At 40.6% G+C, this 27,048-nt stretch overlaps 2 protein-coding genes across 2 annotated transcripts in view; both read right to left on the bottom strand.

Moving 5' to 3' along the window:
- The window catches only part of mgll (monoglyceride lipase), a 33,691-nt gene extending 28,878 nt beyond the window's left edge, over window positions 1–4,813 (bottom strand). The window contains exon 1 of the mRNA XM_079557855.1: window positions 4,651–4,813. The gene's annotated coding sequence lies outside the window, so the exon portion shown is untranslated. The remainder of the gene's footprint in view (window positions 1–4,650) is intronic.
- A 6,853-nt stretch (window positions 4,814–11,666) lies between these two features.
- On the bottom strand, window positions 11,667–24,004 carry slc26a6.2 (solute carrier family 26 member 6, tandem duplicate 2; the record flags this gene model as incomplete). The annotated part of the gene is made up of 19 exons (XM_079558986.1): window positions 11,667–11,796; window positions 12,449–12,585; window positions 13,446–13,500; window positions 14,588–14,734; window positions 14,918–15,052; window positions 17,529–17,621; window positions 17,984–18,053; window positions 18,133–18,239; window positions 18,434–18,529; window positions 18,617–18,694; window positions 18,916–19,029; window positions 19,302–19,449; window positions 19,951–20,033; window positions 20,107–20,259; window positions 20,530–20,694; window positions 20,852–21,021; window positions 22,240–22,350; window positions 23,504–23,643; window positions 23,877–24,004. 19 exons carry the CDS (start codon window positions 24,002–24,004, stop codon window positions 11,764–11,766), a joined length of 2,163 nt encoding a protein of 720 aa, XP_079415112.1. The 3' UTR covers window positions 11,667–11,763.
- Window positions 24,005–27,048: the final 3,044 nt, after the last annotated feature.

Raw genomic sequence — 27,048 nt, 5'->3', positions numbered from 1 at the left:
CAGCCTCAGTTTAGATGAAATGCATTCTAGTTAAATTGCAAGACACAGTGTCCAGCTTACACCCTTTCCTAGCAGCAGGAGGGGGCTGCCTTTGTTCAAAAGCTATAAGCAAAACAATGGGGCGGCCGTCTGCACTAGCGGACATAGAAAGGCTATTCTGTTCCGATGCAAGAGTGGACATTGAAAACTGCTGCGGAGACAACCACGCTTTTTCCATCTCTAATGTGACTACGGTACTTGCAAGAAATGAGTAATATCTTTGAATCAGCAAAAAATACATTGGAACCCTTACTCATGCTACATACAAGTTTGTGCTGTAGGTTTGCCATTTCCTAATTTGTCATGTTTGCGTTGTTTTTTTCTCTCAACAGCCATTATTTGTATACATACGAAGCCATATAGTACTTTTAAAAGCAATAGTATCTTAGTTTGTGTTGTTTGAAACAAAAGATGATATTCCAGTTTTCTTTTGCGTACTTTTGCTGACCGCTTTCACTTCTGTGTAAGGGGGACAAACTTTTTAAATAGTTATTCACTTCCTTCCTTGAGCACTTTCACCATAATTGCCTAAATTAGTCTTGTTTCTGTGCTTAAATTTGTTACAGTGTGACTTTTGTGGAGACAGAAAGATGACAATTTGCAGATATTTTTTGAGTATTACATGAGTACAAGTTTTCAACATTCCCGCACTGACTGAAGTTCTTAATAGTAAGATGCCTAATTCAGGGCAATTAAACCGGGTATAGAAAATAAATTACTTTGGTCAGGCAACCTTCAGCAACAAATGACAAGTAGCCAAGCTTAAATTAATAATCAGAACCTATAATCAGAACTCATCGGCTGCTCCTCACCGATCAACCAATCATTCAACCAATCCCATTCCAGCTTCAGCCGTTCATCGCTCAGAATCCCCTTGGGCTCTTCAGTTCAATGTAGCAAGAGCGACAACCCGAAAATCGTCCTCCCTCCACCCTCTACGCGACAGGCAACATTTGTGCATATGAAATTTCACGCTCGTCCACGTACACGTGCACACGCTTGCGACACAATACAAGACAGTTGAGAAATGGTCAACTTTTGTCGCTGTCACCTGGCACAGCAACCAATCAGCGGGGTTTAATTGACTAAATAACATTCTCAGAGGGTAAGGCTTTTATAAATTCCCCAAAACATTAGTCAGTCAGTTAGAAAAAAACTGCCAAATCTTCTCTGAATTCAATGCTTTCGCCGTTTAAAACAATCATCAGTGATTATATGTTCCATCATCTCCTCACCATTTAGCTAAAATACAACTTTCAAATCTGCATAAACTTGTGATACTTTATTTCACTAAAATGCACTGCTTTCAAACAAAAATACAACAAATGAATTGATGTGAATTTTAGAAAATATTGTCTTGAAAACATCTCGTGACCCCCAAGTCAGTGTCTCACTGACTTGGGGGAGGGTCAAAGATCTAAAATGACTTGACGTTTTCTTCACGTTAGAGTTTTTCCAAAATACCAGACAATGCAATCTTTTTTTGTGCAAAAGCAAAAAACATAACAAGAAAAGCGGAACTTATTTAAAAGTAGACAATATCAAAGTGGACTCTTCAGGTTTCAAAACCGTGGCAGTCACTTTGGTTTCGAAATACAGTATCTTCTTACTGTGTGTGTAGCCATCCAGCCGTGGACATGTTGTTGGTACAGGCTGGTAATGGGAAACCGCAATAGTGACATCTCATCATGTAACGTGACACAGGCCCCTATAGTTGCTTTGTTTTCAAAACAAGTTCATTCCAAACACCTACATCAACACATCAGGGCAGGCTTCATTGTTTTGGGCTGCTCCACCTGCAGCTCTAAATCCGACAAACTGTTCAAACTCTACCCTCTTTTGTTTTCAGAGGAGCCGTTCATGTTCATGTGGCACTGAAGTGGCTGTCCATTTCCTGAATCTGTCTAATCTTGGACTGAGATGATTAAAAGAGGAACCTGATCTTGATACTGCCCACACCCTTTCGGAAACAGGAACCCGCAGAGACAATTCTGACTGTCATGGGAGTGAGATGATGATTGATGTTCTCATGTCAGTTCCATCTGCAAATGTTCTTTGGCAAAGACATCACTCAACGCCAGACACTATTTTATTGTGTTTATAAAGAATGATTACCAAGTTGACAGCTTGGTTTAAAGTTGTAATAATAGACTGCTTTTTTAACAATAATGACAACAAAACCTAATAGCAAATAACCTAGACTTGTGGATGGTGGGTTGAAAATCCACTTAAAGACCCTTTACCTTTACAGGGATGAGTAAATAAGAATGTTTCACAACTTTCAGGATCACTGTCACAGCAATTTAATTCAGGAGCCGGGCTCCTTCTTCACTCACCATGTAAAGGTGACTTTGTATCCTGTACGCCTCGGTCTATGTACTCGCCTTGTCACGTATCTCTACCCAGTACACGCTTGTGTTTCCACTACATGACCCAACCGCAGGTGTTGTGGGCGGTGCCTCCACAGCTGTGTTGCTGTTGTTACCAAAGCAATAACAGAACGGCCTGAAAAGTTTTGTAAGCCGCAATGAGAACAAATGTGGACAAATACTGCCTTCTGGTGAGGTTTAGAACAAGTTTCGAACAGTGGTATAATGTGAAATATTAAATCTGTATGACCTGCATGTTAATAGTGAGGCCTGCCCTCTCTGAGAGCCCAGTGTATGTTCACATCACATTAGTCTCAGTTAAGCCCATGGTCTCAACAGTCGAAAAGCTCGCCCAACCGGGTTGACCAGGCACTGGGCTGTGTAGTGTCCACCAGTGGAAAAGCCCCTAAGGGCGCAGCTGTGGAGAGAGGGGTGCAAGTTCCTGGATCTAAACAGCTTCTCAGGACTTCATCAAGGTTCTGAAGAAGGTCCGGACTCAGACATCAGCCCCTTATGGTGGAGAGTATGTTCTCAGCTGTGCCATCACATTGTAGCTGGCCGAGAGGAAGGCGCTTCAGCGTGTTATCAGGGCCCAGCTGTGCATGGAGAATATCACAGGCCATCCTGAAGGATGAACCCCACCCGGCTCCCGGCTGGTTCCAGTGTTTAGGGACTCCGGCTCCAAACTCAGGATTATTTTTGTCGCTCTTTTGACGTTTCTTTTCTCCAAGAAGCTTTTACATTTGGGTTAAGTTGAGCTGGCCTTTTTCATTTATTTCCAGGGAAAGACAAATTCCACTTGTACTTGTACTTGTTTCTATTCTGTTCCATTCTAACAACTAATCTGAAAGTTCACAATAAAAGTGTGTCAGAATGTCTTTTGTCAGATTTTACACTATACGGACAGAAAATAAAACACATTTCATTCCACTGTTAGAAAATAATCAGGCACTGAACATCTGATGGCGATCAATCTGTTAACAATAGGTATTTACAGAGAGGATAGAAAAGGGATTTATATTATAACAAATAACAATAAATCATAATTTCAGTAACTCTATAGAATCCAGATTCGTGGAAGTTACTTAAATCCCTACCAATTCTAGCCTTATTGTAATCACTTGTTCTGGTCGCCCCAATTGGTCCTGCCAACCAAATTACGCCTATTACGCAGTACGCGCGTGATTATTGTCTGTCGGTGCCGGTATATGGCGCGTTTCATAATCCACTTCTTCTCCACTCTCCCCATAATGAATCTCCCTCACAGTCTCCTCCTGAGCCCGACGCGCCGCTTCATTTCAGTCCGCACTAAAGAGAGAGAGGGAGAGAGAGAGAGAGAGAGAGAGAGAGACCCGTACGAGCCTTGAACACCGCGAGGGCAGGCGCGTGGACGGTAAAAATAGCCCCCCCCCCCCCACACGACACGCGCGTGGAGCTATTTCCCCGTGCTCGCTCGGACCGCGGCCAGTGTCTCTTTTATGTGTGTCAACTCAGCTGCGATGCAATTAGAGCGAGAACATGCTTTAAAAAAAATCCTTAATCAACCATATGATGAGTGATGCGTTTAAGTGCTTTTCGATTTGTTGACATTTTGCCTCATCTGCAGGCGGGGAAGACCAAAAGTGCACCTTTCTACGCAGCATTAAATCTTACAGTCATCACAAAAGCCAAGCATGTGCGCTACACATGTCCAAATAATCCAATGGCATCGGAGCGACCGTGCGTAAAATGCGCGGAAAAGCCAAGCACCCGTTTGTTGTACATTTTTTCTCCGACTGGAGGAGGGGGGAGATATGGTGCACTGCTGAGAGGATCCGTAGCAAAGGGGCATCAATCTCCGGAGAATATGATCAGGAAATATGACAACATTAACCCAATTTAGCGCTTCGTAATTGACAATGTCCCCAGAGATGAGAAACAGATTTGGGAGAGATGGACAGGCGAATGAGTGATGTTGTTTTCACCTTCATGTTTGCAAACAGCGGGGAATATCAAGCAACCCTCTAAATAAAACATGTTTCACGCTTAAGTATTGTGCATGCGTAAAGGTGTTGTGGATGGAAAGGGGGGAAAAAATCCGTTCACTTGACGCGGATATGACATATAGGACTGACACTGAAAGATGAAAGTTGACGGTTGCTTTTCTGGCGTTTTTGGGAATGGTTTGACACGCGTAAAAACCGCGCTACTGCAAAGCCACGCGACGGACTCAACACTTATACACCACGGACATCAAACTAACCTGTAACAGACACGGCTCGAGTCAAACTTTGTGTCCACGCTGCTTCTCGTACGGCTCCACACTCGTTGGTCCGCGCGGCTCGGTCTTGTGAGACGTCCACTCGCCTCTTCGCCAAACACAGGAATGCCGTTGAGAAGAGAAACGCTTTACTAGCTCTCAACGCGCTCTCTCTCTCTCTCTCTCTCTCTCTCTCTCTCTCTCTCTCTCTCTCTCTCTCTCTCTCTCTCTCTCTCTCTCTCTCTCTCTCTCTCTCTCTCTCTCTCTCTCTCTCTCTCTCTCTCTCTCTCTCTCACTCGCTCCCTCCCATGTGAGGTTAGGAGGCGGATACGCACGGCCGCTTTGGACCGTTCTGCTCCATAGACGCACTTTTCTTTTGCGCAAAACTTCAGTGACTTCGATCAGTCAGTTATTGTTGAATACGATTATTAACCATCCTGGCCCAGGCGGTATCAAGGCAAGTCATCACCAGAAATAAACAAGAGGAGGGGCAAAAACTGGATCTCAGAGGTTCCAGTTTGGCTCTATAGGCGGGTACTCAGTTACATTTACTCAAGTGCATGTACTTGAGTAACTTTTTGAAGAAATTGTTCTTCTTAGAGTATAGTTTTATCATACATTTATTTCTACTTGAATAAAACTATAATGAAGTATCTCTTACTCTTCCTTCAGTGAAAATAATTGTTACTTTCTCCACTGTGAGGATATATTGAAGTTGCAAATGCTTCATTTTGATCGATCAAGTAGATGTAAGTTCGTGTCACAATTTATATCGGACGTTTTTGCAGTTTCTCAGTACTCACACTACTCATGTAACATTTTCTCCAAGTACTTCTGTTTGGGTCATTACTTTTGACTTGCACTTGAGTAAAATGATTTCAAAGTGACGTTGCTCTTACTTGAGTAAATATTTTGGCTACTCTACTCACCTCTGCATAGGCAACAGTTTTGTCATCTTCTGGAGCTTCTAAACTTGGTTCGATCCAAAAGGAGCAGTACGCAGCTACGTAACTCAGCGGGCGCCAAATTCCATATATGCAGAGAGCATCTCTGTTCTGAGAGTTCAAGTTCAGTGTCGTTCTCTGTTTGTCCGTCTTCACTTCACACTATACTAAGCTCCGTTTCAACAAAGCCCGTCATGTGTTGCATTACTGCCATTGTATTTTTGGGACAATATTGTAATTTAACTTTGTACAATTGGGAGAATCCATCATTCATTTGACAGTTTTTCTTCATCTGGGATTTAAGGACGTTTCGACTCACATCCTTTTGCTTTAGTCACTTTCCTTTAGTAAAGTTCCCTCTGGGGTTGTAATCACTCACTATCTAATCAAAATTTAAAAAAAAAGAAAAAGAAAAAAAACTGTCTCTATGGAGTCTTTATAGCCACACACTCACACTTGACATCATGAGGTTTGGGAACATAAACCCAACTCAGTCATGTTTGCAGGATTATGGAAATCTTAAACATAGATTCCTTGGTCTGACAGCAGGAATCCCTGTTGGTTTTGTCTCTAATGAAAGCTGTCTCTGTGTGAACTTCGGCTCCAGATTTCCCAGAGCTCCACGACCTCTGATCTTTGACCCTGAAATCCACGGTGACCCCATGAACTGCGTGGCAAACGGGGTCCACCCATCCCACATTACTTTTGTCTCACAGACATTCTCTTGTTACATCACATTGGCAGTTATGCCGTTATTACTACAATTACAACAACTACGTTATTAAAAGCCCTGCATGGAGCCTTTACTTCCATCCCGACAGCCTCTATGACGCTCCAGGACCAATTTTTGGGGGATTTCTGGCAATTAGTAAGTTCTCTGGATGAAACATGTGTGCCCATGGATGTGGTTCCATCAGCAAAGGAAACCCACCAGAACCCTTTAAAACAATGGGTCCTGGAGAGTTTACATGCATTCAAGTAACCTGGTTATTAGCCATATCCTGGTTATGACAGTATTCTGGATATGAGACACCAGGACACTCAAATCCCTGTTTACATGAGCATCTACAGTATCCTTGCTATTAAGGCTCCAAAGAGGGATGGAGCTAATATGGTAAGGAGCTAAATACTTTACTTTTTAGGACTTAAAACAGTAGAGTTCGTTCCCAGACGTGAGAATAGAAAAAAATACTGTGTTTTTCCTGGAAACTGGGAATATCCCAGTGAGAATCATGTTTTCTAATACTCTGGATATTTGCTCATCCAGGAAACTAAAACCAGGATTCTGTGTTTACATGAACCAGACAAAACCAGGAAAATCCCTGTCGCTCCAGGCATGCATGTAAACACAGCACGGTAGCGCAGGTCCCAGGTTTGATTCCCACCTGGACGAGGCCTTTCTGTGTGGAGTTTGCATGTTCTCCCTGTGCCTACGTAGGTTTCCTCCGGGTACTCTGGTTTTCTCTATCACTAAAAACGTGTATAATAGGTGAATCCTCCAGCCAGGTGTTGCTGACCATCACCCTGGCTCCACATCAGGAGATGGGTCTCTGGGTGCGGCACAGCTGTCGCCCACTGCTCCTGACGGGTTGCCCCAGCGGCATCGAAGGATGGGTCAAATGCAGAGGACAAATTTACCTATTTGGACAATAAAGTATACAAACAAACACACAAACAAACAAACATACAAACACAGTCATTGAGGCCACCAGAATGGAAAGTAAAGACGCCATGCTAACTCCCTGCTGCTGCATATACATACATCCTTGTTTTTTTCTTCATAAAAAGTTCCATCACGCACCTTAAAAAGCAACCCACCAAGTCACCAAGTACTTGTTTTACTTTAACTTGAGTAATTATTTGGGTCTCTACTGTTTTTAATTTTAACTTCTAGCATTAACTCCTTGAGTAAAATGACTCACTTCAACTCTGCTGAACTGGCACTAATACTACGCACTAATGAGACATTTCATTTACCAAAAACAAATAAATAAAAGATCCGCACAACTTAGTCGCTCCAAAGCTTTCCATTTTTTGATCCTGCACACTTATTTAGAACTGTGGATGTGCGTGCCTTCACCCACTACATTTCATTTACCACCACCACTACTTCTCCCTCTACATCAGTCTCATAGATGCACAAAATAAATGAATAATTGTCCCTCCCTCTTACCTTTGACAGTCCCATTGGTTTGGCCCATGCTGCTGAAGTGTCCGCGAGGCCCCTCACTTCACCTGGAATGAGAGCAAAAAATCACCCTGGACCACGTGGTCCGTGGAAGCATTTGCGGAACTAACCAATCCTTAGAAACAGGATCAACAGGAACTACCAGTTTGAACCTTAACTCAACATCATTTTGTTTGTATTTCCCCATTTTCACACACTGCTACCTGTTGGCGCTGATTCATCCCAAATCAGGTCTTTTATGACATGGTTTATCCCAGAGTGGGCCAAGTTGGAAGAACTCTCTCTTTCACAAGAACTCCTTTCAAGTAAATCGAGTTTGTTTAACATTCTGTCCTGTTCTGCTCACCTGTACCCACCTGTCTGTGCAGTCAAAACAAGGTCATGCATTTTCAGTGGAGTGTAATATGCTAAGTATAATATTATAATACATAGCAACTTGAACACGTTGTTTTATATAAATCCAACAGCAACGAAAACGTGTTCAAGAGATTTACAAAAACAATTGAATTCTGATTTTAATTTTTCTCTGAGCTGGATTGAGTCATTCATGTATTGTTATTGGCCTGAGTTTGTTCAGCAGTGAGTGAAAAAAAAACCTATGATGTTGAGTTTGTGATTTCATTTTAGGTCATTTTTGGACAATAAAATGGTGTAACGTAAACCAGATCTACTGACTCACTAAACCTGCTTTGAGTCAATGTGAAACTAGTATTTACACAGAGCATTTCAGGGGAAACCATTTGAACAGCAGAACACTTCCAGCTAAACCGAGGAGAGGAAATCTACATATTACACAAGGAGGAGGAGAGTAGTTCTGGGGAAATAGCTCTAAGTGAAAGAAACACAAAGCCACAACCCTGTGGGAAGTGAGTGACTTGTGTCATGTGAAAAGTGCTACACAAATAAGCCTCTGTAACGAGGACATTTTATTTATTGAATTTCATCAAAATGCATCCGATTATTAAAATCATAATCAGCTTTAACCCCACGTTTTATTTGGAGTGTATTTTGCCTGGCAGAGGTGGTTTCCATGGCTACGCCCTTTGCTCCTCCCCTTTGACTGCTGTCTGATTTTACTGAACTTTATATCAGTTTAATTTGTTTTATCTGTAACATAACACTGCTAAATCTATGTTTTAAGTGATTATTTGAATTTTGGAGGATGTATATTGTCATTTGGTCAAGTTTAGATATTGTCAATTGTTGTCAGTTAGCTTGTCCGGGGAGTAACTGCCGTAGCTCCATAGATAAAATGTATGTAAAATGTATGCATCTATCCGGGTCACGGCACCAGATGTCACCCCTCAAAGTTTGACCCAGGCTGCAATGATGAGACCACTCGAACAGGTTTTGTGGCTTTATATGAATCTCTGGAATCACACATAACCAGGACAGGTGATTACAGGTGGTCTGATTCTCTCTTCTGCCCCGTTGTCACATCATACAGCAGTCAAAGGGGCGGCATGATCGTATAGTGATTTAAGTATTTACACAAAATTCAAACACAAACAACAATGAAACTGATATAACTGAAAATTACTAATATTACACTCCCCATTAATTACATACCTGGAATCACACATAACCAGGACAGGTGATTACAGGTGGTCTGATTCAATCTTCTGCCCCTAAACGCACCACACCAGATACAAGAGTATAGACACAGACGCATCTCGTCATAGAAGGGGGCGTGGCTTCGCCGAGGGGGAAAATAGAATCTTTAGAGAAACACAATTTTCCACTCTTTTTAGCCATTTTCTGGTGGAATATGAACTTATTTATCACATAAATAAAGTCAAGTGTAAATCGGGCCCATATGGATATTTTGTCATACAGATTGTTCTGTAGAAGCGAAAAAACGGCAGTTGTAGCAAGCGCTAGCTAACCGTTAGCATTAGCCCGATGCTAACATGTAGCATCAAGTTAGCATTTTCCGTTATTCATGTATTTATGGGCTGTTGAACCACTTTGCTCCTCCCCATGTCTTTGTATCATTATTTAGTAGAAACTATATGTTCATATTTCAGCATTTGTTAAAGCAGTTTTTTAATAATTAGAGAAAATATACATTTGTTCAAAGTTGTTTTCCCCCATAACTGTTTTAAAAAATGACCATATATGGGCGAATCCAGAGACGCCGTCTGTATTTACAAAGTATAGAGTTCGGGAAAGTCCACAGTTACCATGGAGATCCGCCATCTTTGCAACTGTTAGCATACATTTCCATAGACAAACATTAGCTAAAACCAGTATAAAAAGTGGAGAAAAAAACAGTGGAACGACTCTGTTAGCTGCTGAGATACTGCTGGTAAATACATCTAACACACTGTGGTCTCCAAGTGTTTTAATGTGAACAATAACTCCAGTATTTTAACTTTTAGTTAGTCTATTAACTGTACATTTTATCCATGGAGCTATGGCAGTTACTCCCCTGACAAGCTAACTGACAACGATTGACAACATCTAAACTTGACCAAATGACAATATAAATCCTCCAAAATTCAACTAATCACTTAAAATATAGATTTAGCAGTGTTAAGTCACAGATAAAACACATTAAACTGATGTAAAGTTGAGTAAAATTTCTAAAATGATCATAAAATCACAGAGCCAAACCAGTTACATACCGTCGTCGCATCAGACAGCAGACAAAGGGGAGGAGCAAAGGGCGTAGCCATGGAAACCACCTCTGCCAGGCAAAATACACTTCAAATAAAAAGGGGGGTTTAAGCTGATTATGATTTTAATAATCGGATACATTTTGATGAAATTCAATACATAAAATGTCCACGTTACACCTCCATTCAATCTACTGTGATGCAATGTAGAGCAAATACAAAAATGGAAAATAGATTTTTTTTTTTTTTTTTTTAAAGGGACGACAGCACAAGGAAAATGATCCGTTCAGATGAGTTTTGTAGATTTGAAAATTCACTTGGTTAAGGTGGGGGTTAAGAGGTTATTCAACTTAAACTGTGAATGTAATATATGATTGACTCATTACATCCAAAGTGAGATATGTACAGTTATTATGGCTCCGTAAAAACCCCAAATTAAAAATAATAACAAACAATGGCTTGACATATGTCTCTCTGTCTGTTTGCATATTAGTTTCACATTTTAAGTTAATAAATAAATGAATGACATAAATAAATAAATGAACTTTTTCTTTTTTTCTTTTTCTTTCTTTTATGACGAGCTCCTGTATTTATACTTTTAAAGTCATCTTGTCATTTTCACTTTTGCAACATTATAACATTGATTCAACAAGAGAAAAGACAGGTATATGGATTTTGACAGAAAACCAAGTATGAACCACGCATTTCAAAATATAGTAATTCTTATTTATCTAAAAGAGACACAATTATTATTCTGAACAAAGTAGTAATTTTACACTGAGAGTTTATTACTGAGGTGATCATAAGTTACATCACAAAAACAGATTCCCATGGTGCATGTTCTCCATTAACAATGATGTGGACTGACATTTGTAAGACTTAAGGTCCAAACATTCATAATAGATACATTACCACAAGAGGGCAGTACCGTGTGGGGTTGTTATTTACCCGTATCAGACATTTTGGGAAGCATGGCCACATTTTGAACAACTTTGACAAGTCATAAACAAGGCAATATCTAATTCCAAAAGAATAGATTACACTCATATTAGGACTAAATCATTTATAATTTGTATTTAAGGAACAACAATCTTTCCCTATTAGCAAACAGTTTTGATTGGGAAAACTGTTGAAACAATGTAGTCCTAATAAACAAACCCATCTAATAAACGTTATTCAAATCAAGATGAATATTTTGTATTAAAGTTATTGTAACCAACTCCAGCTTCACAGCAATCTCTCTCTTTCACTCTTGTAAAATAGTTGATTTACGTTTGACTGTTTTCTTCTCGGCTTTGTCCAAACCGAGTCACGCCACAGCACTCCGCTGCTTAATCCTTCATGTGTTTGCACTTTTGCACCAGGCTCAGAAATAAGTGGCTGTCAGGTCCTTCACCTCCTGAAAAACACAAATAGGGACCATTCTGAAATAATAATAATAATACATGTTGGACAGGGTTTAAGCCTCACTGACAAGGAATGCAGTTGAAAAGCAAAAAAAACATATCATTCACCTCCTAGTTTTATTGCCTGATGGCACATGCTTGAAAAAAACAAAACAAAAAAACACTTTAAGCATTGTCAATATACCGGTTGCAACAAAGAATGGAATTAAATCTCAATTGACAAAAATAGCTGAGGCGATTAAGTTAGATATCAAACTAAAATGAGTTTGCATGCATAGGTGATTTTCTGCATTGATGGTGGTGTTGTATGTATAAAACTGGGTAAGTGCAAGTCGACATATGCTTTTTTCAATCTGAGATCAAATGCCTGTAAAGGTACTCTAGAAATGTGACAAATACTGTCAGTTCCATTAGAATTTGTTAGCAGAACAACCATTTAGGCCATATATGATGTACAACACTGGCATTTGTAAAAAGAGATGCCTCACTTCGGGTCCAGCCTTTGGTATTTTGACGAATTAAAACACACATCAATCAATAAACGATAAAAACACACATCAACATTGTTATGGTGAACGTGGGGTTTTAACTAAATAGAGTGAGAGCGAGAGAGAATAAGAGGTGACAGTCAAAACAGGTACGGACCTTGTCCTGTTGGTGGCTCTCTGTCCCACAGTGACACTGACAGTGCAGGACGGCGTCGTGAATTGAAGAAAACACACAGCATTTTGTTACTTTGTCGTTGAAGAATCCTCCGGTTGTTAAGTTATACAACACTCCAGCTGAAAACAAAACAAGACATTTTAGAATACGTTTTGCAAAATCATTCTGTCAGTTCCCTTCAGAGGTGTCCCCCTTTTAACCTGATCCTCTGCATGATTTCTCTCAGATTTCATACAAACGTACTTCTCCTCTTTGGTTTTCATCTAAGCCTTGTTTCCTGGCAGGCCCAATGTACCCATAAATTCACTGTCCCTCCTCAATGCATGTCCAAACCATTTCAATCTGGACACAGTTAACTTCACATGCAAACTCCTATAGCAACACAACAGAACAGGGACATACGCCTTTCAACTGGGAGTAGCCCCTTTAAGCTAAACCAGTCATTATGGCCTGTTTTCTCCACCAATAAAACCAATTACATCCTCATCACGTCACAGTGCAGGCTGTTTGATTTTAGCTGCAAAACATTTATTTATTTATTTGTAAAAAAATTAACTGCATGTTCTTACATAAACCCTGAAAAACATGTGTGTAAAAGTTTAGATTTTATTTGCTAAACATTTGATGGAAGTTTAATGTTTCTAAGTGGATTCAAGTCTGAATGATGTCATCAAATGGCTCAAACATCTAAACATTTCTGCTTTTGGCACGTCCTCTGGAATTATGAACGTAAGAAACAGGACTGGACCTCAACAAGACAAACAAAGGCCTCTGCAAGTTACATTTTCCTCCAGGGGGAGCCCTGTGTTTATCCGAGCTTGAGGCTGAAACTAAGACATTGCAAGTCAAATGTGCACCAATTCCAACAACTTGAGGACTGTATCTTGGTTCAGAACTAAAAGAACAGCCCGAACCGGGGACTAAATCAGGTTTAAAGCAGCACTAAACTGGGGGGAAAAGAACTGATGTTGTAACTCACGCAAGCAGCCGGTCAGAACCACTTTGATACCAATTTCTTCGTAGTCATTTTTAATCTGAAACACACAAAGGCCAAAGTTCAGACTAGGATCAGAGGGTATGTTAGTAAATAACAGGGTTTGGTAGCATTTAACTGCACAGTAATAGCATGGAAATAATGAACAGTGTTGTATCCAAAAGCGCATTAACATCTTTATTATGGTAATATCATGTCACAATTTCAGAGGAGTCTGATCGTACATGTTATTAGAGAGTGGGGAGAAACCTACGCAGACACAGGGAGAATATGCAAACCCCACACATAAGACCACACAAAGCCCCGAGACTCAATGCTGTGAGTCGAACGCACTGATCTCTGTATTATTTTGAGTCATTTCTTGGCTATTTTGAAATGCAAATGATGGATTAGTGATGGTGTTTTTAGAAATAGGGGGAACCTAGGTTGACAAGGGAGAACATGGAAGCTTCACGTACACCCAAACAGGCTCAAGTTCAGAAATCCAGGATTTTCTTAAGGAGGTGATTAAGCGCTAGGGATGTAGAGACACCGGTTTTACAATTACAGTGGTTAGAAATGCTCACGACAGGTTAATCGTAAGACGGTAAATGGAAGAAACTTCATCCACTGTAAAATCCAGCCCAAAATAAGAATCCACTGTGCAGAGAATATGTCTTAACCATTTTCGCATGATAACTGCATAATGTTGCAGAGGGAAGAGTCTCAAAAGAACCAAGTGCAGTTGTGATATTCTGTCACTTAGAAACAGAACAGTGATTGCTAATAATAATATTGTATTGTATTGTATTTCTATGGTTTTAAAATCTTTTTTTTTTTTTTTACATAAGTTTAAAAGCATAAAGATAAAATATAACACAAGCTGAAGGTTCAACAGGTTTTCAATAAAAACAGCCCTAAAAATAAAATCTGCATTTGTAGATAATTCTCAATATTTTCTTGCTTAATTTTGATAATCGTGAATAATCGCAAAATTATTTCCCCTCACAATAATCGTGACTAAAAAATTTGAATCATGACATCCCTATAACTTCTTCACCTCTGTGCCGCCCCTGCCACTATTCTGCTGTTGCTTCTATCCAACCACACCCAAAAACAGTTTGCCCCAATGTGAAGAGTGTTTGTACATTTTTCAGCGTCTTGACTCCGACTGTGTCCAGGAAATTGACCGGACTCAGGTCCAGGACGATGGCTCGGGGCAGCGACGGGTCTCGCTCTGCCTCTACTTCAATAACAGCCACGTCCTTCATCTCTGCGAAGTCTGACTCCACCTGCTGGAGAGGAGGACAAAATAAGCGGTGAGTATTTGTTCATTTGTATTAAGTTTAAGTGGCTGTCAAAAAAACCTATTTGGGCACTAAAGAATACTGTAGATTTTTGCAAAGAACATAAGATGAAAAATGTTATTGGGATCAACAAATATGTGACAGGTGTATAAACTGGACATAGCTCTTTACCTGCACATTTCCGTTCTCCTTTGCTTCCTTCTTGGCGTCTTTCTTGGCTTTCTTCATCTCCTTTTTCTCCACTCTCTTTCGTTTTGCTTCCAGCTTCTTTTTGGCTGCCAAGATCTTTGTGATGTCTATGCCAGTCTGGGAAAACAATAAACAAAAGTTTGATTAGTTGTCCATCCATCCATCCATTTTCTTCAGCTTTATCCGGGGCCGGGTCGCGGGGGCAGCAGTCTCAGCAGAGATGCCTAGACTTCCCGATCCACGCACACCTCCTCCAGCTGTTCTGGGGGGACCCCGAGACAACACCAGGCCAGCTCGGAGACATAGTCCCCGAACAAGCATCTTACATAAACTTCCTGAGCAGCGTGAAATTAGATTTTTGGAATGCATTCAAAGCATTGAATTTATGATCAATTCTGATCAGTTTCATTGTAGTTAAACAATGCTCTAGTCCAGGGGTATAGGCAAGTTTGCTCTTGAAAAGACGTGGGGCTGAACCTCCTCAAAGTCGTGCAAACTCAAGCAATACATTTTCAACACCTCCCTGGAGTCATGCCACTTGCCAAGCTGCTTCAAATCATCCACCATCATCCCTGTTCCCAAGAAGCTACAGATCACAGGACTTAATGACTCAAGGACATCACTTAAGTTGGCGACAATGATGCTGGTGCAGTTCTACATGGCCATCATCGAGTCCACCCTCACCTCCTCCCTCACCATGTGGTACTCTGGCGCTACAGACCGGGACAAGCACCGACTGCAGCTCGTGCGTGCTGCTGAGGTGATTGGCTGTGAGCTCCCATCTCTCCAGGACCTGGAGGCGTGTGGGTCGGATCACAGCTGACCCTTCTCACTCTGTACACGGACTATTCACCCCTCTCCCCTCAGGAGGCTACGGTCCATCTGGACCTCCTGCCCCAAGAACAGTTTTTGTTCCCTCCGTTTTATGTTTCAAGTTGCACAATTGCGCCGAAGTGTTGTGAACAGAGTAGGAGTAAGTGCTTGTTGTAATCGGTCACTGATAAAGAATTAGTTTGATGGATTTTCTTTCTGTAAACAATAGGTTGTCTTTCAGTGCGAGGTAGCAAAAAGTCATGATTACAATTGTCGTAATTGCAGTGAAAACATATTGATGTGCCTCACAATAGCCTAACCCTAAGGCCGCAGCGTCTTGAGTCCCGGCAAAGACAATTCACCCACTCTTCTTCACACTCCTCCACACATCTGTCCTGCCTAACAAAGTCAATGGGGAAAACAAAAAAACAACAACAAAAAAAACATAATTATGCCTTTTCTGTGCCTTTTCTAACAGAGTTTCAAATTGATTCCAAACTTGAGCCCTGTCTCTCAGTCAGTGCAAAAGAAAATAATCTGTCTGTCAAAATCTCATTTCCGCCTCACAGAGTTGAAAAAGAGCTCCTATTGACTGGCCGCACCACGCATATAATTATCTCCTATGGCTCCGCTCTGATTGGGGGAAGTTCACCTTTTGTGGCAATCTCCTCTTAAAAACAAAGACTCAGGAGGAGATGCGCGCTGAGAACTAGCAGAGGAACAATGTGTGTCAGACATTTAGAGACGTGAAAGCGGAAAGAAACAGGCTCGGATGATAATTACAGAGGGACTGACAGGAAATTGGAGTACAATCGATTTGAATATGAGTGTGCAGAAAATGGGTCACAGGAAGCAAAACTGAACACAGTATTTTGCACTTATAACTTTGTGTATGTTATGTATTTTGCATTGCTCTTTTATATGGACTATTGGTGACTTTAAACTTGAATTGGCTGATCCATTAAATGATGTCATAATAGTCATGTTTTTTTTATTAAGGCAAGGCAGTTGTATGTGGAAAAATAGAGATATCAATTCAAAACTGTATATTACTATATTGTTGTTAAAGCTGTATATTGTTGATATTAATATGAGAAAACAATGTATTGCAAGTTTTTTTGTCTTTTTCTTTTGTCGTTTTCATATAAAAATAAGGCCTTTTAATGCATGAAAATGGTCAAAATGGCTTCTGTTTTCAGCAACAAATCTAAAGAATGAATAGAGCTAGGTTCACAATTATAAAAAAAAAAAAAAACTAAAACTAAAAATTTCACCTTGATGCAGTTCAAAGCTCAATAAATCAGGCTAGGATTAAGATATAAGAAAATCTCACTTAAAAAATATTAAGTACAAGACTGGAAAGTTTGGAGTCTGTAGGAGCTACTATGGTCGAGATGTTGCAAGAGTGAAAAAAGAAAACCTAATTTTGAGAAAAAAAAAAGTTTTGTAATGTGTACATTCTCCCGCCTATGAACATGGCTGTCTCCCAGAAAGGAAATAATCATATTTGGATCAGAGCGTCATCTCAGTCGCTTTTCGTGCAACACGTAGATGCCAAACATGACAATATTTGTGAATGAATGCACATGTAAAAGAAGAAAGACTGTCGTGTTGTTGCAGTTCTTACTGGGAAGTCTCCGGAAACGTCATAGAAGCTTCTTAAAGAGTAAATTATAGACATCAAAGCTAAGATGTTAGGGGGGAAACTAACTACAAATCTTAAAATTGACCACAGTGTCTTTCTTAATTCAAAGTCTCATCAATGCATAGTTTACTTTACCTTCCGGCCCAGAGCCTCCTGATACATCTCTGCGTTGGCAAAGTACAGAGTGGCAGAGGAGCGGAAGACCACCACATCTGGAACCTTCTTCACCTGAAAATAACCACAGGATGACGGATGAGGACAACGACAACTTCATAAACATGTCAAAAATGTGTCAATGTTACAGCAAAAGCAGACATCACAGGACATATCTATATGGGATTTGAACTTTGAAGAATCTGTCACGCAGTGCTCAAACTTTTTTTTATACTGGTTTCTATGGTTTGATTATGGGTTTACAAGTCTACTACCGTTTAAGCCCTGTTTATATATGAATTACTTTGCAATGCACCGTCATTGTGTCAGTGCAGTTCAAATATGGTGAAGTTGTTTGTAATTCCAGTGGGGTTGCAGTATGGCGTCACAGTTTAATTCCAGGAATTCAATGTCAGGAGATGTTAGAGACTTTGTACCTGCTCGTAGCTGTTCAGAGGTCTGTAGATGTCTGTGTCAGGGATCTGCCCCAAAAGAGAGTAAGTCGGTCTGAAATAAGAAAACACATTTTTTAAGCTATGTCATGACATTTTAAAAATACCTTGAAATGTGCCCGTCTGGTTCTTACAGTTGAGTCCTGAAGATGACGGTGAGTAGGGAGAAGGCGATGGAAGCAGCCAGTCCAATGTCTGGGTTCAACAGCACAGTCAGCACAAACGTGACTATCCAGACCACCTACGGAACCAGCGTTTTACCATACATGTCTTTCCACACTATAAAATACATACTGAGAAGATGACTTATGTATGGGCCAGTAAACTACTACTGGAAGATAATGTCCCTGCTATTTTGCTTTTCACTACTGTCTTTGTCTCTAAATGACACGAGTAAAACAAATTGACTGATTTCAAAGCCGGTGTCGCACAAACCATATCGATTCTGTTGCTCCGCCACAGAGATGGGATGTCCATAAACTGCTTCATGATGCCTTGTAAGTTCACGTAGATGATAGCCGCCAACATTGCCTGTGCACATTATAAAGGTAATGTATAAAAATGAATCAAGTAAAACATTTAGACATGTTGAAAGATTGCTGTGATAGTACATTATACCTTGGGCAGATCCTCAAAGAGCTGTCCAATCCACATAGTGATGACGAGGATGACCACCGCGGATAGAGCGCCAGCCACCTGGTCAAAGTTACATCATGTAATCACACCGGAATCGGAAGTCATTTTTTGCACAATTAAGAAGCTATGGTGTAATAAATGTAATTGTCCGGTCTGGACTTGAGTAAAAGAGAATGAGAATAATCACAAGTTACTAAATGGCACACTAAGACACAGACTTTAAAAAAAAGTAAAAAAAAGAAAAAGATAGTTAAAAAAAAGAAAAATAATATGCTTCATACCTGAGATTTTCCTCCGGTGCTAACCTGCACCATGGACCTGGACATGGAGCAGCTGATGGCAAAGCACTGGAAAATCCCTCCAAAGGTGTTACACAGACCAAACGCAATCAGCTCCTTTAGGAACAAACATATTTACAGCAAGTTAAGTACAAGAGGCAATTATGTGTTAGCCTGGCCTGCCATACAACTTGGCCACTGGACTAGTGTTTTTGACACACAAAACATCTGGCAAAAAAATTAAGGCACATACGTAGGTATGTTGTTTCTTTTATTGGTTCACTCAGAACCCATTAATCCTGCTTTGAAATTGCATTCAAACCAAATGAGTCTGGACAAACTTTCCCTGTCTGAAGTAAGTTGGTCAGGTTAGAAGATGCGTGTCTTACCTGGTTGCTGTCGACTTTATATCCGTACTTGAGAGCAAATATTCTTCCCAAAGAAATGGCCAGTCCGTACCCCACCACAGCAATGGCAAAGGCGTCTCCAATCACCTGACTGAAGAGAGAGACTTTGGGGAGCGCTGGAGGCTGCAGGCTGCACATAGAAACATTTACATAGTTATTTATTTATTAAGTTAAAAAAAAGGAAAACAATTCCTTGCTGGTTTTAGAAAAAAAAACAGTATACACTATGAATTAGACATGTCTTGGCATGTCTCATATGGCCCAATTGATGTACAAAGAAAAAGTATAGGTCCTAAAACAGAACCTTGAGGAACTCCTGTGTAACAGTCAAAGACAGATGACATAGTGCCGCTAGCTTCTGTCAGGCAAGTATGATCTAAACCAGGAGTGGGTGTGTGTCAGCTTGGAGAGAGATGGTTTAGTATCTTGCCTGTACAACCACAACCAGGACAAATGCAGCTAAAACTTCAAAGTCAGTTGTATCAGTAGTCCTTGCTCCACTATTTGAGAATAATTGTGATTTGACAAAACACATACATGGTCTGTTGTTACCATTTAACACATTTTGTGTCAATAGTTAGAACTTTAGTTTGTCCAGTAATAATAGGGACTTAAAAAAATGTTTTCTCACCCAGAGGGGATTCCTCCCACGACATCAATGCCATATTGTCCATTTAGGTCCACCTGCCACGAGACCACTGTGGCTACTACAATCTGCACACAACACATACTTACATTTTATGATGAACAAATAACCAGAACATTCCATAAATGAGTATATTCTTACTCCAAGAAGCTCCACTGGTATGGGCACCGGCAGTCGTTTGCCCAGATACGCGTTCAGCTCTTTGGCTAAAATCAGGCACACAATGGAGACGGCGCTGACCACCAAAGTGCCCAGATTAGTTTTAGGAAGAAGAGAGCAGATCTCTAGCACTGTCTGTGGGAGGAGATGGCAGACATAAAAATGTACAATATACAGTACATGTGATTAAGTGACATATAGGTATTGTTCCATTCAGCACCACTAGATGGAATCATGAGCTGACACAATAAAAACAAAAACAAAAAAGGCTCAACATGAGAGCTTGAAAGGCTTTTTTATGCAGAAGATTTATATATTTTTGGGAATGTTTTGATTTTTTGCTTATAATTTTCAAAACAAAAGGCCATGGATACCATTATGCTAACGGTAAGTGTGTGTTCTCACATATATGAGAGCCAAAGGTCCGCTGAACCTCGTGGGGCTGATGCCAAACGTGTACTTGAGCTGGGACACGATGACGTGTATGGCGGCTCCCGTGGTGTACCCTCGTACCAGCGGCTCCGAGAGGTACGTGACCACAAACCCAAACTGCACCAGGCCCAACAGCACCTGAGCGGCGTGAGAGAAATACTGCAACATAAACTCCCACAATATAGAAAAAAATAATAAATCTTTCATCTATTTATCCATGGTGTTGGCATCAATCGCACATTAGTAGGTAATAATAGTTTACATAACAAGTTGAAGAACGTTTGTGGGCCGTTACCTGAAATATCCCGGACAGGAAGGTGACAGCGGCCGCCACTTTGACCCTCTCCGCGTCTCTGAGCGTGGTGTTTATTATGGCCTCTCCTGTTATATTAACAGTGAAGGCTGAATCTGGGGCTAAGCGTTCTGTCACTCCTCCGATCATCACGCTCATCACCGCGTATGTTCCTGTAAGAGAAAAACGTTCTTGTTGGCAGGCTGTGAATATGTGTTTAGACCGAACTTGCCCTTGAGTTGTCTCTGTTCCACACAAAAAAAGTAGATGTACATTTTCTTCTCGCTCTGCTGACATTTCTGCACACTACTTAAATAAATGACACAGATAGGTCAAGGTCAAATTTTCAAACCAAGTGTGACATGGCGCCTGTTGTGCTCCCTCCCGCCTGCTGGCGGAACCCTGTGTATTAATGGCCGGTCAGATTAGCTTCCCATTCCCTGACCTCAAACACTTCCTGGTTGTGCGTATTCCTCCTCCGAGCTCAGGTATAGCCCAATCAAACCTTTTGTTACTTTTAAATATTAAATCTAATTTACTGCTCTTTTAGGATCCCTGTAGAGCGGCCCTTTAAATGCTGGCTCCCCTCTGTTGGCATGCCCTCACAGCCGTGTGTGAACGTATGTTGTAGTATTGTTTTAGTTGTTAGCCACAGAATGTGCTAACCCGGAGTATTGTTTGCAGCCTGCGGTGTGGTTGGCTGCCGTAGCTGCCGTAACTTGTGTCGTCCAGTTTCTCCGGTCAGACTCGCCGTCAAGGCCACCGGCCAAACTAAAAGCGTCTCGCTCTGGCCTGCCAAGTCAGAAATGGTACGTTTTGGCCTCTAGACTACGTTGTAGGTGCAGCTGAGTCCGGCAAGCCTGTTGGGACAGGGACACTGTGTACCAACTGTTGCTCTGAGTTATTGGTTCCCTGAATGATTTTATGGACTAGACTTTGTTCTGTTATACTTTCGTTGTCCCTGTTATTTAGTTTAATTGTAAGTTTAATTGTAAGTCTAACTCTGTTTTTTTTTTTTGATGGAGCAACTGTGAACCCAAGCGTAAAACTGAGAAACTTGAAACTTAAAGGAACTGTGAAACATGAGAACAAAGGACCGTGAACACTGAAACTGAACGGAATGGTGCGATCTGTAAGGTGAAGTAAACCCCCCTCTGAAACTGTGAAACCAAACAAAAGTAATGTTTTATGTTTAAAAAGGAACAATTTAAACGATCCTGTGTTGACCTTATTGGTAGTTCTTTTGTTTATGGTCACTTTCCGTGCTGACCCCTCGGTGGCGTTGTCGCAGTCAGCTTATTATACACTTTAGTCTTACATCGCTAGAGCTACCGAGCTGCACCACCCTGTCACACAAGCACCACCTCGTACAATGAAAATGTGATACAAACCGACAGAGATGTGTCTGGAGGTCCCGAAGATGAAGTAGACCAGAACTGGGTAGAAGGACGAGTACAGACCGTAAACCGCGGGGACAGACGCCAGGATCGCATATGCCATTCCTGCAACAAGAGGACACATACAGTACAGTGCCAATCTCCATGTAAGTACTGTTGTGGTGTCCCGGGACAAAAACCATCACCCACATTACCTACTCCAGTACCTACTCCAAATAAGAAGCTGGTTGGAACAAGAAGGGAATCCAGTGTAAAACATACAAACTGCGCGACATCAGCCAAAAGGGAGCATTGAGAGAGGATCAAAAGGAACAAATTTCACATAAAAATCAACAGTGTTCAGTTACGTAGCTTATGTAGTTTACAGGATATACTAGTTACAATTACCCACATATCTTTACTTGAGAAATGAATAGTTAGAATAGTATTTTATTATTTTATCACAGATTTACAGACTCTACTTGGTAAAAAAATATTTTGTAGTTTTAGAAGTTTATTCATTGATGTTAAAGGATAACATTAAATCGCTATTTATCATACTCGGTCAATCTGTATAGTCGTGCTATCTCTGTCGTAGCCTTAACTGTCGTGCTCAGGCGCTTCTCTAAGCCACTGACTGTTTGCTTGTGTATTAGTATGTGGAAGCATAGACAGACTTGAATGGTAGGACTAGCGCAATGTCTCGAGTTCAGGTCTCCGAATCCCGCACCGATGGTAAATAAACTTCTCCTGTATAAGACATCCAGACTGCCGCCTATTTTTCATCTATTCTCTTAAACACCATTGCTTATTCTCTCACAATGGACAGCCCCTTGAGGTGTGCCGTCTAGTTTTTGAGGAGGTCCTATTTTCAAAGTGTCAATACAGTTACAATAGAAGAATCAATAGAAAAATCAATACAGTGAGTGCATCTATAACTTTAGCCACTCTTAAGTATTTAATCCTTGTTTTCTTTTCTTTTGAGTAATTATTTGGATGACGACATTTTGCTCCTACTTGGGTAAATATCTTCTCTGCACAGCTTTGATAGAGGAGATTTATGGATGTCGAGAGAGAGAGGATCAGATTTGATGAAGCAGAGGACTCACTTTCGAATCCATTGAAGAAGACAGACCAAAGCAGACACACACGCTTGGCTGCTTTTCCAATACTCTTTCTTCCTGACTTGATTTTACACATTGTGAAAAGGTCTAAATGAAAGACCCACTTGAATAGGTCACACTAGACAAACTATTTGATATCAGAGTCGACGTTTTACCTTGAGGCAGCTGCATGATGCCCACGCTGATCCCAGAGATTATGTCTCCCAGAATGTTCTCCCTGAAGGAGTACCGCGGCAGCCATGACACCACCGGCAAACTACCCACAAGGCACTTCTTCGCCCTTGGACCAGAGCAACTGCAGCGGAAAAGAAAGGTTGGACAATGCACTCAAAAGCCATAACAGGATTAACAACCACATCAAACAGAACAACAAAAAAATTGCCCAATCCTTCAATGTCCCTAAGGTAAACTCACTCAGACTCACTAGATTTTGATCCAGAACTTTGGTCACCTTGCTGGAGCCTACTGCACATGTTTTAAGTGGTTGGTATTGAAGGAAACCGGGAGAATAATCAAACAACAGTTTACCTGACAGACTTCTTAACCTTCTCCCTCACTGTCGTCGTGTTATGGATCGGGTTGAAGATGTTGTCCACTGTCTCCTCGTGCATCACGTCTCTGTGGACACTGTAGTCCACTCTCCTCCTCTCCGCCATCTTTGAACTGACGAGGGACAGGCCTCAAGACACTAAAGCAGGAGTTTCCCAAAAGTGTTATACAGCCGGAAAGGTTTAGCTAGTAAGAAGATTCGGTTCAATGATTAAACATCCAAACACGAGGAAAAAGCTGAGTAGAACCAGTTCAGACAATGTTGACACCTATTTTAAAGAAGCTGTATTTCCATTGCTTGCGACCCAGATATGTTGACAATCCTACATTAGGCCTGCTCAAAAAACAACAAGCATTTGAGCATTTTAAATCAGTAAAAAAACAAAAACAAAAAAACATTTACTATAGATTCTAAAGCTAAACAGAACCCTTGACTTGAAATCTTTGACATTGTTGACCCCCAGGAAGGTCCTCATCACCACCAGCTTCAGGATCAACAATATAAATGAAAACATAAATATGTCATACACATAGACTAACATTTCTAGATAGTGTTTCTGTTGGCCTCCAGGGAACAATGAACTCATCTTTTGGAAAAGGAGCGCAAGGACCTTCATATAGACCTTCATATAGGAGTTAATAGAGTCAACAAATCCATCAACACTTTAGTATAGTACAGAGAAATCATTGACTGATGATAAGGCCCACCTACCTGTTTGACTAGACAAATCCAAATAAAGAAATTTACAAAAATGACCCGCCGTTTCGTTACTACAAATCCGAGTTGTTTTGATAAAGTCCTTGGTTTTTCTCAATCGTCTTCTCAGTGTTCTCTGGCGTCATCCGTTCCCAAGTTGCACAATCCTTCCTGTCAAATATTAAACTGTTTTTTCTCCAACAGACTGAAGCCTCAGCGCTCACATTTAACACTCTTCTCCCAATGCCAGTCTTTCTTCAGTGCTTCTGTTCAGCGACTCTTTTCTCACTTCGTTGTCGGCGTCTTGTCTCTGGTCTTGATATGGATTGGACATTGCTTTCAAGTCAAACCACGGGCAAAGGTCCAACTAATAATCAAACTGCTGCCAACAATAACAAGAGGTGAGACACTGGAGAAACAACTCGATTCTATTTAAACAATTAAAATGGACTTTGTATTTATGGCATGTTAAGCATGTTGAGTTATTATAAGGTGTCTTATAATGTGAGCATGTTGAAGGTTGTGCACACGTTTGGCTTGGAATTTTTGGGCTTATCTTGAGAGATTACAAAGGTGATAAAGTCTGTGAACAAGACATTTTTTGAAAGAGATTATGCGAAGGAGGCCTAGAGGAAGACCACATAGATGATTTAAGAAAGAGGATATGAAGAGGAAAAACATATCATAAAGGGACAAACTAGTGGAGGACTGTATGAGCTGTAATCTCCAGACACTCCTTGAATAATATTATTACAGGGCCCAATAAAAGCAGTTTTATTGTCAATATTCATTGTCAGCAGTTCCTGTCTTATCATAATGACTTGGTGTGAATGGATTTACTGGGAACACATTGATATATTGGCCTGGGGTTTTTATCATGGCTTTGTGTTTTTAGAATTTTAATGTCGGCATCTTCCCCCTTATGTTTAAAGTTGCATTATGCAACTTTTTATAAGAAAAGAAAAAGTTGATATTTGTACTTTTTTGACCATGTTGTGACTCAGCGGCTGTATGAGTGGTCAGCATGTCGCCTTCACTTTCAATCACAGTGGTCTCTGCAAAGTTCCTGGATCAATTGTTTTGTTGGTTTTCTGGTGAGAGCAGAGAAAACCTGCCAAACAGTTGATCCTGGAGTGTCTGTGACCACTGTGAACCACTCACACGCTCGCTGGGCCACTACAAGGTCAAATACACATAAACATCAACTTTTTGTTTCAAGTTTCAAGTTTCAAGTTTAATGGTTTTGTATAGCCCAATATCACAACAGAAGTCGCCTCACAGGGCTGCACCAAACATCAAGGCAATAAAACAGAGCAATAAATATGACAATTAAAAGTTCAGGTGAATCCAGGCAAATACAATGTCCAATAGGATACCGACGAGCGGCGTCCCCTGTCCTTGGACTCTCCAGCACACACATTCACATAAAAAGTACAAGAGAAAAGAGCTACAAACGCATGATTAAAAAGTGATGAAAAAGCAAAAAAAGAATAAGCTATAAGAGAGCCAAAAAAGTGTCAAAAACTCTAGCTATACATGCGTTTCCAATGACATCACGCATAGTTCCGGCGGCCATTTTGAATACCGTAGAATTATGCAGTTCTACAACATGTAACAATATCTCTACCTAGGATATCAAAGAAAGACAACTGATTGACAGTGGCATTTTTATTTACTCGTAATCATTGCTCAAGTGTAAAAACACAGCCCCAGAGACACACATTTATGTGATAGCTGAGCTGTTGAAGCTAAATGCTAACCGGTAGCATGCTAACATCTTACACACTGACTCACTGGTTTCTTTACATAAACGTGCGTCTCTGGGGTCGTGTTTTAATCTTATCTTGACTTCATTTGTGTGTGATAAATAAGTTTGTATACTGCCAGAGAACTAACCTTACCTGCAAGCTGAATTCTCGTGGGATTTGTGAGTTCATCAATCTGGCTTTTGTCAGGGTAGGAAACGGCTAAAAGAGAGCGAGGCCACGCCCCCTTGTGTGACACGGCAACAGTTTAACATGGTTCACCTCTATCTATGTCACTTCCTGTCAGTTTCCAATAAGGAAGTGAAACTATAAACATCACCAAAAATGGTCAAACTAAAGAAAACAGGGTTTAACATTTTAGCAAAATCTTAAATATAATTGTGTTAACTATGTTTTAGCAAAGGCTGAGTCTAATATGTCATATGCACTTTAAATAAAGAAACGGTTCTTCCAGGGTACCTCACATGTAGCATTTAAGTGTTTTCTAAAACCTGAGCCTAAGTACTTTACGCAATTATGCAATTTCTCCATCTGTGAGATCAATAAAGTATCATCTTATCTTATCTTATCTTATCTTATCTTATCTTATCTTATCTTATCTTATCTTATCTTATCTTATCTTATCTTATCTTATCTTATCTTATCTTATCTTATCTTATCTTATCTTATCTTATCTTATCTTATCTTA

Source organism: Gobius niger (genome assembly GCF_951799975.1).
Source record: "Gobius niger genome assembly, chromosome: 6".
Lineage (NCBI taxonomy): Eukaryota > Metazoa > Chordata > Actinopteri > Gobiiformes > Gobiidae > Gobius > Gobius niger.
Note: the sequence above shows the minus strand (reverse complement) of the source record. Positions and strands in the feature narration are given on the sequence as shown.